Source organism: Haliaeetus albicilla, chromosome 5 (assembly GCF_947461875.1).
Source record: "Haliaeetus albicilla chromosome 5, bHalAlb1.1, whole genome shotgun sequence".
Classification (NCBI taxonomy): Eukaryota; Metazoa; Chordata; class Aves; order Accipitriformes; family Accipitridae; genus Haliaeetus; species Haliaeetus albicilla.
Window position 1 is genome coordinate 30,686,317 of NC_091487.1, and position 13,382 is coordinate 30,699,698.

Sequence of the window (13,382 nt, forward strand, 5' to 3'; positions counted from 1 at the left end):
AGCTTATAATTATTAAATATGAGTACAGTAGATTTGCTAGGGTGTTGCATGATCCATTTTGAGCTTACTGACTGAGCGAGCACTAATGCAGAGGAGTTGCTCAGAGTTTTCAAGTATCTCAGATAAGGGGTATGTTGGGGTTTTTACCATTTCAAAGGCAAAAAAAAAATACCCAAACATGAAATGAGAACACTAGAAGCTCAGATTTTTCTCCTTGTTAAAGATTTCCCATTGTACTCGGCTATTTTTGGAACTTGCCAATATAATGGAAGATCAGAGACTTCCTAGAATTACAACTAATTATTTTAATGTTTATCTTCAATAAATCTTAATAGTGGAAGTCACCTGTCTGTCCTAACTGGACTTTGGTCATCAAGCAGGAAAGTGGCAATTTTAAGTTGTTCTAGGATGGGACATCAATAGCTAAATCTATCAAAAAGTAGAACAATTGTATGATTTTCCAGTTAAAAACATCCTACTGACCTTTGCATGCAGATTTCCAAGTGTTTCCAAAGACACTACCAATGCAGAAGTGTTTGCCTGCACAGATGCCACTGCAAGCTCTGGGCTATGCTCTGAATGTGTGTTTCCCGATTCTTAATTTTTATACGAGCCCCATTTCCATGACACCCATGCACCCAAAATGAACATTTTTACCTAACAACATGCTTCTGAGGTGGGGAAGTATTATCTCACGTTACAGATGAGGGAATCAAGACCTGGACTGTGAAACTTGCTCTAGATTATTCAAGAATCCTGTGGATTTGGAGACCTATGCTGTGTTCCTCCAAGGTTTGATGCTCTAACAGAGCCATGGCTCCACTTACACCATCTCCAAAGTTGGAAAGCATGTAATGCACAACTGATAAACATCTAGGAGATCTAAACAGTTTAGATGCATTGATGAAGTTATGTATTTTCCTTTGAAATTCCCAAATATGTCTGAAAGAATTAAAATTTTAAAAAGCAAACTGAGGCACAGTGTACAACAGAAAAAGCTGTAGAAAGTTACACTACATATTGTCTGTAATACCTGGGTCTCTGAAGAACATTTTACCATCTCACATGTAAGCATTAAAGCAGCAGCTTTAAAAGTGTGTTTCTGAATAGCACATAAGTTTAAGTATTCCTTCATCTTTCATAGTGTGTTATTTAAATAAAACCCATACTGCAATTCCCCTGTATATATTTATCAAAATTTGAGCAAGTTGATACTTCTTGTAGTTTATACAAAAGCTAAAGGTTCTGCTGCTGTTTGCACAGCTCATCATTGGCAGAGGTTTTCACGACAAATTGCTATTTTCCACCTCCTCACATCTCAGTGGCATCTCACTGCCTGAAACACAGACGTATAGCACAACAAAACACACAGTCACCATGCTAGTCAGAGACACACTGCAGAATAGTCTGTGGATTCCAGTACGTTAAACAAGATTATCTGAGACAAACTCAATTAATGTGCCATACATACAGGCAAGCTGAAACAGATTTTCAGCATGGTCACTTGTAAAATCGCAAAAATTTTTGCATCATCTGGTTTTTAATTGTGTAGAATTTCATGCTGCAGAGACTACAGAATACTCTATCACAATGTAAGTTAGGACTCCAACTTATACAGCACCTTCTGTTAATCACAGTAAACAGTAATTCTCATTGGCTGTCACTATGTAGAAGTATAAGGAACTTATTTGCTCTTTATTTTGGCAGTCACCTCCCAAGTTCAATGTTCTGTAATGGGGGGATCCAGAGGAGGGAAGGAGGGAAGGAGGGAAGGAGGGAAGGAGGGAAGGAGGGAAGGAGGGAAGGAGGGAAGGAGGGAAGGAGGGAAGGAGGGAAGGAGGGAAGGAGGGAAGGAGGGAAGGAGACATAGGACAGGAAGAGTGGCAAAAAGGTTGGGCTTTACTTGTATAAATATAGATGTCTCCTGTCACTCTGGATGCCTTAGGGTGCTGAGATTTGTACAGGGTTAGCAGATTTGACAGAGGACATAGGGGAGAGCCACACCTTCTTGAAGGGGCTGCTAGATGCAGGCACCATACTCCAGCGTGTTTAAAGCAGTACTAGTTTCCTAAGCAAAGGCAAGTGAATTCCACTGACAGGGCAGCAAAGGGAAAAGAAATGCGGTAGAGGGGAGGGGGACAAATAACAACAGGGCCCCAGGATATCCCACAATAAAACACAGAGACACCAACCTACGTCAGAGGAAAGGATGCTGTCACCAAAAGGAGGTTTGTCAGTCACAAATTTTAAATCATTGTTTTAACTGCTTATGCCAGAAGCCCAGAATATTCTATGGCAAGTGACAGACTAATTGAGACTTCAAGCTTGATTTCACACCTTGTTACAAGTTTATTTGCAGGATTGCCCCAGAAATACTGCAATTCGTATTTTAAGCTTGAAGAGCTCCACACAGGGAAGGCTGTGATTTTCCATTACACCCTGCACTAACAATGTTATCTAACCATGAACACATCACAAATAACTCAAACCACAACAAACTAGCAATGAGACTCAAAGAGCATTATTCAATGCTCACAGTTCAACTTTAAGAAACAAATGCATAAAGAAATGCAGCTTTTCCCAAAAGATTTGCTTCTCATATTCAGTCAGTCTACCAATCCCATTACCTGAGTAGGTTTTCCACTTTTTTTTTCCTCCTGATAGACTGCAAAGGAAACAAAGCTCTGTAAAAGCTTTTTCATTAATGGAACTGTTTTGCAGATATGACTTCATCAGTCCTACATAAAAGCAAAAGAACTAATTGCTTGCTGGAAGACTATACTTCAAAAGCAAGTCCAGCACAAGTGAACAGCACAGTGATCTAGTCAGATCTTTGTCACATTTTAAGGCATTGCTGACTTGTTAGGTTTAGAATAGTAACACAGGACTAGTTTTAAGTATCTTGCCGTTACCTTCCATCACAAACATCTTCCTTACAATCGTTAAAATAACCTGCATTTTGAAAAGCCCTCAGACCCCCATGGAACCAAAAAACTTTATTTATAGTGGATCAAAAGCTTTATTAGACTAATTTGGGTGGGAATGAAATAGACCAATACAACATCCAGTTCAAGGCTTCTGTCCTGACACACAAAACCTCTGGGAAGGCTCATGTTATCTGAAGCACTGACTTGGTTCTATGAGAGAGGGACTGCCCAGGTCAGTCACATAACAACTGACAGACAACAGTAAAGCAGAACAGGGAGAAGCAGGAACCTGAGGAGCAGACATTCCCTAAGCATTACCTTCAATTCAAGATCTAACTTACAAAAACATTCCAGTTAACTAAGGACTTTCATTGCTTTCAAAGCAAAACTACGGCACTCAATACATTTGAGTCAATTCAGCCTTTTTAGGCTCAATATTGTAATCAAGACCCAAAAAAGAGACGTAGGTGAAAAAACATGGAAGAAAACACTGTTCAAACGATTATGTGTAATTTTAAAAAAAAAAAAAAAAAAAAAAGGCCCCTGGACACTGATGACACAGATGAACACTACAGTCAACTTGTTGATTGTCCACTTAAAGTGTTTCTGTGTATATTAAATACTCCCTTTTGCATTTTATATGAATCCCGTCATACATCCCTCTCTGATTTTATTGTAACTTCATCACTTGTAAAATGAAGTTCTATATACTTTACAAGATTGCGACCATCAACTAAAGCAAAGGAAAGAGATGCTAGCTATTAAACTCTTACTGTCACTTTTAACCTCTGGTCACTACAGGGAAAGGATTAAAATACATTTTTTCTATTTTTGATGTATTCTGCTTCATTTCTTTATTCTGAAAAGCCACTCCATTGTACTGTAGAGAAGGGGAAGGAAAAAGTGAAAATACAGCAAGAAACCCACAGAGAAAAACACACGAAAGTGAAATTGAAAGGTAAAAATATTGACAAAATTCAGAATTATTTACAATTCTTTAATTTTACTTCTAGCAGAGAAGAGGGATGGAAACATTTATTCCTCTGAAATAAGCAAAAAGGTAAATGTGTTCAGTGTACAAACAAAAAATGAATAATTTCTTTTATGTATGTACAATGAAATGTGTAACTATCATGTTACTATAATAAAACCACTTTGCAATTTAATTCCAATTTGTATAAAAGTTGAACCAGACAAACCACTTTTATCTCTAAGAGTGAACTTTATAATATAATGAATATTTGCTAGCCATAATCCATAGCAAAACATTTATAATTACAGCACTGCAGGATTAACATGAAGAGTAATACATTTCCGCTTTAAAGTACTTGAAATGTACTTTTTCAGGCTACAGTGTTTCAGTAATTTATATTGCAAGTAAAATTTGATTTGCCACTTATCCAAAAAAGACTGGTCTCAGTAAGAAGCTTTAATTACTACATTACATTTCTCATTTTATACTTTTTTGCCTTACTTTTTTTGGTAATCTTAAGTATGAATTTATGTGTAACAAAGAATAAAATTTTAATAAATTAACCATCTAGAAGTTTTTTATTTTTTAAACAGCAGCTAACAACTGCATGGCTATAAATAATTCCTCGCAGAGTTGGGTATCTTCCACCTCCTTTCCCTTCCAAGTAAAGATCATCAATTTTTTCCACAGGTGAACTCAACAATAGCTGAATTAATCCAGTTTGAGGTTAATTGTTACAGGCTTGAGGGCAACAGTCAATGTCCAGAAAAAAAAATATGTAACACTTGAGTATTCTTTTCATTTTCAACTACCTCATCACATATGAAAGAGCCTCCAAAATATAAACCACAACTAGGGACAAAATAATAATTCAGAATGTTGTAACGTGTAAGGTGTATGGGACTACTCTACCTCAGCCATCCAAATAAACTGGGATAAGACATCACGGAAAGTAAACCACAGGGTTTCAGTTCAGACTTCTTTCAAAACAGAATCATAAAGCGTATCATCAGACTATGCACAACCTCAGAATCATTTGTTCACAAATCAAGAGGTAGTGGCAGTAGCTAATACGACTTTTTTGAAATAATCAAATTTAGTTTTTATTTAAATTAATCGTGATGCAGTTCCACTGGTAAAGCATGATAAAGACAACTTTGAGAAAACAAGCTGTATCTTTAAAATTAAACTCTTATGCAAGATCAAGAAACTTCTTCATGGTTACCTCAGTAACTACTCTACCTATGTAACATTTTCTCTATTTAACTAGTTTACTCCAAATTTTCTATTTATAACCTTCAAGTGGATGCACCACAATCCCTTGATATGGCTACTTCCAGCAGACATCTTTAAGCAGTCACAACAGATTCTATTTTAAATTATCACTTTCTGTTACAAAATTCTGCTATCACAGTCTAAACAATAACAGACATGTAAGTGTGTCCCAGTAAAAAAATGCAAGTGTCCATTTCTGACTTTAGAATTTTATCAGTAATTTAATTTCCATAGCTCCTGCAATATTATTAGACTCAATGGGGACAGCCACAACTACTGCTAGCATTCTCTCAGAAATTACTTTTTATTTCAGATTTTGACGACAGATGCCCACTACTGATCTTCTGAATTTACTATTTTATTAAGAAATAAAAAAGACACTGAGGATATCATAAAATGGCAACAAAGCTTTGAAATATTAAAAGAGCACTCAACTGTCAAAGAAAAAAAGCCCACCAAAAACTTCACAATCATTTAAATTAAGTGAAGAAATGTTATCTTTATCTGGCAAAATGGCAGTATCTTTTTGGTAATATAATAGCTTTTACTTTCTACCAACTAGTTTCAATGGTAGATTTTTAGAAAAAGGAAAACAATGAAATTATGCAGTTCACTAAGCCAGAAAACAGCTTTTATAGTAAATTATTTGGGGAAAGAATAGAAGTAATGCTTTTGTTACTTGTGTTATAAGCATTGCCCTGTGTATATATTGTAGTTGATGTTAATATTTATTCCATAGTTAGATAATCCTCCATTAACTAATTAAATTCAGGTTTCAACTTATTAACCAATATTTCCCTGACCATTTAAAGTATTTTGAATGACACCTCATTAAATGTTAGCAGACTTTCCAATGTACTACAGTTTGCAAAATTAAATTAATAGAGTATCTTCCATTTATACAGACTCTCTCCTCACTAAGAACTCCTAATTAATTTTGAAAACTTAAATTATAGCATAACTATAATAATTTCTATTCAGAATTAATAATTGCTGCACAGATTTATTCTGTATGGTACCAGGCATCCCTAATCCCTTTTCAACTGCTATGTGCGAGAAAAGAAATAGAAATCAAAGAGTGTAAGAGTGCTCAGAACCTCCTAGGATGACTCTACAGATTCCTTTTCAAATCCAGGCCTCACACTGAAGACTTTAAATGTAATTTTTGATTGCTATGCTATTAAAAAAATGTTTTTAATTGACTTATTGTTATGTATACCTTGTTAATGCACATCTCTAACACAGAACTGCCTGGGTTTGCTCAATTACTGTACAAAACAATGTTTGTTCAGAGTTTGTTTTACTCTTGAAAATGTAGCAAGAAATCAAAAAATAACACTAAACCTCATTATACCAAAATACAAGCGTCACACATATTTTTATATCTATACCTGTATATATAAACCTATATATCCACACCACATACATACACCTTTGATGGACTGCTTCCTTGCAAGCTTATCTTATCTGTCACTCATTAAAGGAATCCCTGAAGTTCACAACTAAAGCTTCCTTGGCCTTCCAAATTCCTATTTTCACAATGAAATCCTCTTAATATCAGCTACTTTGCCAACAGTTTCGTTGTTGTTACTCTACAGCTTCATCAACTCAAGAGTTAAAAGTGCACAGAGAAGTGAACAGAATTCCTGAATACAAATTCTATCCTGTTATCATTAATACTGAATTACTACATGAGTTTCTCAGCAGACTTGTGTAATGTGCCAAGCTTTTGAAATACGCAAATCTATTTTCTGTCAGTTAAAAAATAAGGTATCTTCTTAAATCCTAATAAAATTTGCTTGTACGTTCCACACAAGTAGAAAGAATACATTTTAGTGATCAAAATGTAGTGCTTACACGTCAACAGCAGCCATTTCAATTGAGGGAAATCCTCCAATTTCTATTACATTGAATTCCGTATTTTTAACAACACTCAAAATGTGTTAAGACAAAAACTTACAGTGAATTCTCAGCTGTATACCCAAAATACCTACAGTCACTGAAACTTATATACAAACAAAATTGAGCTGCCCTAATATCTGACTGAATATAATCCTAACTTCTTGCATTCCTAGCAAGCTAATTTTTATGACCATATGAAATAGACTGGGCAACTTGCTTCTTATTTGTGGCTCATGACATGGATTTAAATTTGGTATGAATTGATAAAATACACAGCAAAATGTATAAGAAGTTCAAAGTTATCTAATCAATTTTTCAGACAGTGAGAAAAAAGGAGAATCAAATTTTTACCCAATCTCCTTTGGAAAGGAAAAAGTCAACATCACACAAAAAGGAAAAGATGAGAGATATGAAGAACACCACAACATAGTCCCTTTTGTGTTCATGTTGCATAATGAACTTCAAATGCAAAATTCATAGCAAAAATTCTGTTATGGGAAAACACAGCCTGTATGACATATACCCTCAACAGGGTCCAAAATACAAGAGAATGCGAGAATACTTCAATCTGTATCAGGAAGTCAAACTCTACTAATGACATGAAAGGATTCAGTTATTTATTTATTACATAACAGAATTATCCTTTGACTTCAAAAAATAAAACAGAAAGCCAACAAATAAAACCAAGTACTGTCTTTCTCTCTTAGAAATTAATCTAAATAAAGTCTGTATTTGTAAGCTATGTACTTAAATGTAGAAAGTACTCGAAAGTTGCCTGTATAAGCACATGCAGTGCATCCATATATGAAAATACATTACTTTATCCAGAGCAGAGGGTATAAGCCTAAGGAGACAGAATTTTAATTATATAAGAAATCCTAAGTTTGCCACTTACAAATTTTTCAGAGGCTAACGTTGCAAGCTCAATAGCCACCCCTTAAAGGTATTGGCGCTGTTTCATTCTGCATGCTTTATACCAAGTGAGAACGTATAGAACAACCACCACCACAACACCCATACATGTGCACAAATTAATTTCAGTTACAAATGGACATTCTACAACTATAGCACAGTAGATGTAGAGGGATGGAACATGTCTCCTCTGAGGAAAGGCTGAGAGAGTTGGGTTTGTTCAGCCTGGAGAAGAGAAGGCTCCAGGGAGATATTATTATGGCCTTTCAGTACTTAAAGGGGGCTTATCAGAAAGATGGGTACAGACTTTTTAGCAGGGCCTGCTGCGATAGGACAAGGAGTAATGGTTTTAAACTAAAAGAGGGTAGATTCAGACTAGATACAAGGAAGAAATTTTTTACACTGAGGGTGGTGAAACACTGGAACAGGTTGCCCAGAGAGGTGGCAGATGCCCCATCCCTGGAAACATTCAAGGCCAGGCTGGATGGGACTCTGAGGAACCTGACCTAGTTGAAGATGTCCCTGCTCATTGCAGGGGGGTTGGACTAGGTGACCTTTAAGGGTCCCTTCCAACCCAAACCACTCTGTGATTCTATGATAAATAAAGATCATGGCATGAAAGGAAGTGGAAGGAATATTTAAATTCCATTTTACCCAGCAATTACTGCCCACAAACATTAATGGGTATTTACAGTTGATTATTTCACTCAAGCCCTTTTATGTCTTATTTGAACTGGTACACATTCTTGATCCCTCCCTGTCAACAAGTATTGCCAGCTTGTACTTTCTTCAGTAGGATCCTAGTAGTTCTCAATGTGTAGGCCAAGTGTTACAGTGTGAGACTGGTTTTGTCTGTGATTACATGTTTTCAGTTTTTATAATTATATGCACTTTATCACAGGACAGGCAAAACAAAGCATTAAACAAATCCTATCACCTCAGTGTCCCTACCACCCCCAGAAAAGCACACTCGCTTACACTCAAGCATCCCATGAACAGGGAGGGTATCAGGATAAAGCCATTCTTCAGTTTCACACTTGGTTGGCCCTAGTGGAAGTTAAATTCCTGAAAGATAAACAGACTTGATGCAACCTTTCTACCTTAGGTCTTCCTTATTTCTCTTCAAACTCTCCTACCTGAATTTGCTTTCCCCCAGACCAGAATCCTTCCTACCAAAAGGAAAATTAGGAGTTTTCTCTACTGTCTTTACCTTCTAGTAGTGAAGTCACCACCACTGCATTCCTAAACACACAACTTCAAATAAAAATGAATCAAGTGGCCTGGCATGTTTGGCTGAAGAAAGAGAGATCAAACACAATCAATTCAATGACATCTTATACAAGCTACTGTAATGACCCTTCTCTTATTTCCTAGAATAGTCTTTTTTTTTTCCTAGACTAGTGGTTTTTGTTTTTTAATTTGGAGGTCTTCTGTAGTGGGATCCTGTATAGCAAGTTTAAAACTACTGACAATAACCTTCCTTTCCTAGCTACCGTGTCCAGTGCCTCTAGTAATAATCCATGAAACTCCCAAAGTCTGCGGACCAACACAGAAAGAAAGAAGACCCTGAATATGCTCCTAGTTGTACAAGCTAGCTTTGAAAGCAACCTCATTACTAAAAATAAAAAGTTTAAAAATATATATATATACACTAAGTCTTCATCTTCTGTTTGCATCCCTTCTGTGCCACACCAACAAAGCACCAATGAGTGGTCCATGCTCATCCCTGTACAAAGATGACAGAAAAAAAATCTCTTCCACTTACTTGTTGTTAATTCTGGGTTTCCTTTTAAGTTCATCATCTTTGGAATTGAAGGTCCATATACGTCTGCATCAAGTAAACCAACTTCTTTTGTCTGTGTAAGGAATCAAAAAAAAGTGTTTGTCAAAATGTCTGTCTTCCTTTATGAATTATTAGTTGAGCAAAATTTCAAAACTGCCTATAGAAATAAAAACATGGTCTTGATTTTAGATGTAAGTTATCAGTGTCCTTTTCCTTGCTCTTTAAATTGCAATTGAAGCATGAAATATAACAATGTGTCTATAAGTTGAGCGAGATGTCTTCACAAAAATCTACATTTTCAACACAGAATCCTCACTTGCACATTTTCTTACGTATAATGCAGACCACAGACTTTATATTAACATTATAAGCAATGTTCTCTCTACTCCATGTACACTTATGCAGAAATAATATTTTAACTTTTTTTAAAAGGTATCGAATTTTATTGTTAGAAAAAACAAGCAATGTTTGTAAATCTATTCAAATTAATGCTGTTTGAATTATACTAGCAACTACAAGGAATGGAAAAACATAAAAAACATATTTTTATCTTTCATTTAAGTGGCCAGAATAAACTTTTGCAGACATTTTGATAATACTGAAATCCAAGTCTCTGAAGCCAATTAAGCAGGCAGAACATTTTAATCAAATGCATTTACACAAAAGAAAGCTAAAAAATGGGTTTATTCAACTACACATGGTACATTAGGCAATAAACTTTAAATAAAAATTATTTCAACTATGTAGTCTAGACTTATAAGATTCATTTCTATATGCTTTTTATAGACATACATACACATTTTGTAGAAATAAAACTATTTTTCCTACAGATGGTAAGACACACTACTAATTACCAAGTTCTGCAAATTAAGTAGTAAAGAGCAAGCCCTTTAAAGTGCTGAATGTCGAGCTTCTCTAATATAAAAAGCTAACTGTAATCAACATTTTGCAAAATTGCAAGCAAGTATGTTCAAGGGCTTGTTTGAAGGGTTACGGCAGCAATGGGAGCTTTTCCAACAATGCCAAATCAGACTTTCACTGTTAGCATTTCAAAATGTGTGCTTCATTTTTTGGATGATGCTTTTGTAATTTGATATCAAATATTAAGCCATTTTGTTATGACAGTTTTGATGGGAAAGATGGAGAGAAAGATAAAGGCTCAGTGATAGCTATCAAGTTTCTGGTTAGAAGAAGAGCGTAACAAGGCTTTTAATGCAAGTATACAGCATCTCTACCCTTGAAAAGGATTTCTAAACAAGAAGTGTATTCTGTGGCATCACAATCTGTTGGTTTTAAAACAGAAATGCACCTGGATTAAAAACCTAGGTATTCAGGCCACTACTTCTAAATAAATCTGAATTTCAATTAAGATAAAGAAACTAAGATAAAGAAACTAACAGAAGCTTAGACACCTGAGAAGCAAGACTGACCCTCTTCATAATATACATAATAATTTGAGTTTGGGGGTTGTTTTTCGGGGGGGGGGGGGGGGGGTTGCTTTCTTTTTTTTCTTCTTCTCTTTAAGCTGTTGATATTGAACCCTGCAGATACCCTTAACAGCTGAACAATTTAAAGTGTTAAATTTACCTAATATAAGCCAAACGCATCTTAAATTTTACAACTGAGAAGTAAAAATGCATTACCATACATGATCTACTATATACTTTGAAAAATAAGTTTTTACTACAAAAAACAACCAAATTTGGCTTCAGTCATTCAATGTACTTTTTTATTAAACAGAGCAAAGCATATGTAATTACACGGATTATTTAATTTAGATTTTTTTTAAACCTTTCTTTATAACATCTTGTGAAAGCTATTACAAAAAAGTTCAGGAGTTACTCTGACAAATTATTCTACTTCTTGCCTACTACATGAAAGCTGTAATTTCAAAAAGATTGAAAAGACCCACTTTTATGTTAGATTTCAAATACATCAACAACAGTATTAGAGCTTCTTTGTTCTTGTACAAAATGCATATTTTAACAGATTAGAAAGATTCATGACTCCATCCCTTTATCTGTGTCAGCAGCTAATCGAACCCATCAAAACATCATCTAAGGGCTGTGCCACCTAATTCCTTCTCCAATGAAAGTAAGTATTTGCAGAAAAACCTGCACAGTGTTTTAAACCTGACATCCTTTCCCTCAACTTTTTGAGGGTTTTTGCCCCAACAAGGATTGTGACTATCCACTGACTAACTACAATAATCTTACAACTCAGTTTCGTTTTCAGCCTAAAGGGACTGAAGATTTAGGATGATCTAAATTAAGTAGATTGACTTTATGACCTCCTGGGCATAGTCAGATCTTCACCACAGGCCACTTATTCCTAGGAGTCAGCAGGAATGTATCTACAAGTGTACCAAATTTCCTCAAATGAAGAATAAATACATGCACACTGGAGAAAAATATCCCTCTATTACCTAGAAGGACTTTGCAAATTCAGCTGCTACTCCAAATTACAAAGCTCATCTTTGTTTCAAGCTAATACAATAAACCTGACAGTTTCTCAAAAAAATTTACACACTTCCTCAAAACTAAGAAAGATGCCTGTTTCCAAGATGCACTGCTTTTGTTGGTGGATATGGTTCAATAAAACGGTTGTCTTCAAACAGAAAAATTGTTAACAGATTCTCCAGTTTCTACAACTCACGTTAATGAAAGCACAAGTGTTCCTGTAAGCGTGGTGCTTTCTACGGGATTATAGGAGAAAGGTCTTTTGGAAAATCTTTAAATAACTGGCAGAACCTCACTGAAGATAGCCTAAGGTAGGTTTTTTTCTTCATCAAGCAATTCAGTATGTTGGGTAAAAAGAGTTCATACTGCCTAAAAGTAGCAGCTTATAAAGCATTGGCCCAGTAAAATAAGGTTTTGACTTTTGTTCCTCCCAACTATCCCTGCATTTGCAGTATGTAAGCATCCCTAGAATACTAATAATAATCCTTTACTCAAGGTTTAATTATCTTGGAAAAGCATTATGGCAGCTACCAAGGGATCTTTTAAGACAGGCACAGCACAGTCCAGATCATCTCTTCCCGCATTTACAATGTTTTAAATCCCCAAGAGATGAAATAATTTGCACACACCTGGATGCTACCACATGAAACTGTTAATCAGTATTACCAGCACCAGATACTTCTCATGCCAAGTGAAGTTTAATCCAGATGCATGAGTTACAATAATTTTAAAAAATTAAATTTTAATAAATTGTGTTTTCACCCATATAACCCACACTTCATATAAATCAGCACAGGGGATTACAAGGAGAACCAAGAAGGCAACTTAAAAAAAAAAAAAAAAAGAAGAAAAAAAAAGCTCCAGGATTCCTCTAATGTCCTCTGACATTATTTTCATACGCATATACATCTCATGTCGATGCTGAATCATTTTTTTTCTTAAATAATACTAGCATTATGCAGACAGAAATGCAGCACTCAAAGCACATCCAAGCATGTCAAAGTCCCCCTGGTTCTAAGTGTTTTCAGAGCACAGCACACACCACAGCTACAGCCACTCTTGGCACACTGCAGGAAAAGGATTCAGGTAATACAACTCCATCATCTTCTTATGGCTGCATTTTCTCCTTATAAAAATATTTCTATCCTGTG

At 35.5% G+C, this 13,382-nt stretch overlaps 1 protein-coding gene across 3 annotated transcripts in view; it reads right to left on the reverse strand.

The window, feature by feature from the left end:
- The window catches only part of NUBPL (NUBP iron-sulfur cluster assembly factor, mitochondrial), a 95,789-nt gene that overhangs the window by 68,062 nt on the left and 14,345 nt on the right, over window positions 1-13,382 (reverse strand). For all 3 annotated transcript variants that reach the window (XM_069784020.1, XM_069784021.1, XM_069784019.1), the window contains exon 4: window positions 9,755-9,845. In XM_069784020.1, the coding sequence (XP_069640121.1) occupies window positions 9,755-9,845 (91 nt within the window). The remainder of the gene's footprint in view (window positions 1-9,754; window positions 9,846-13,382) is intronic.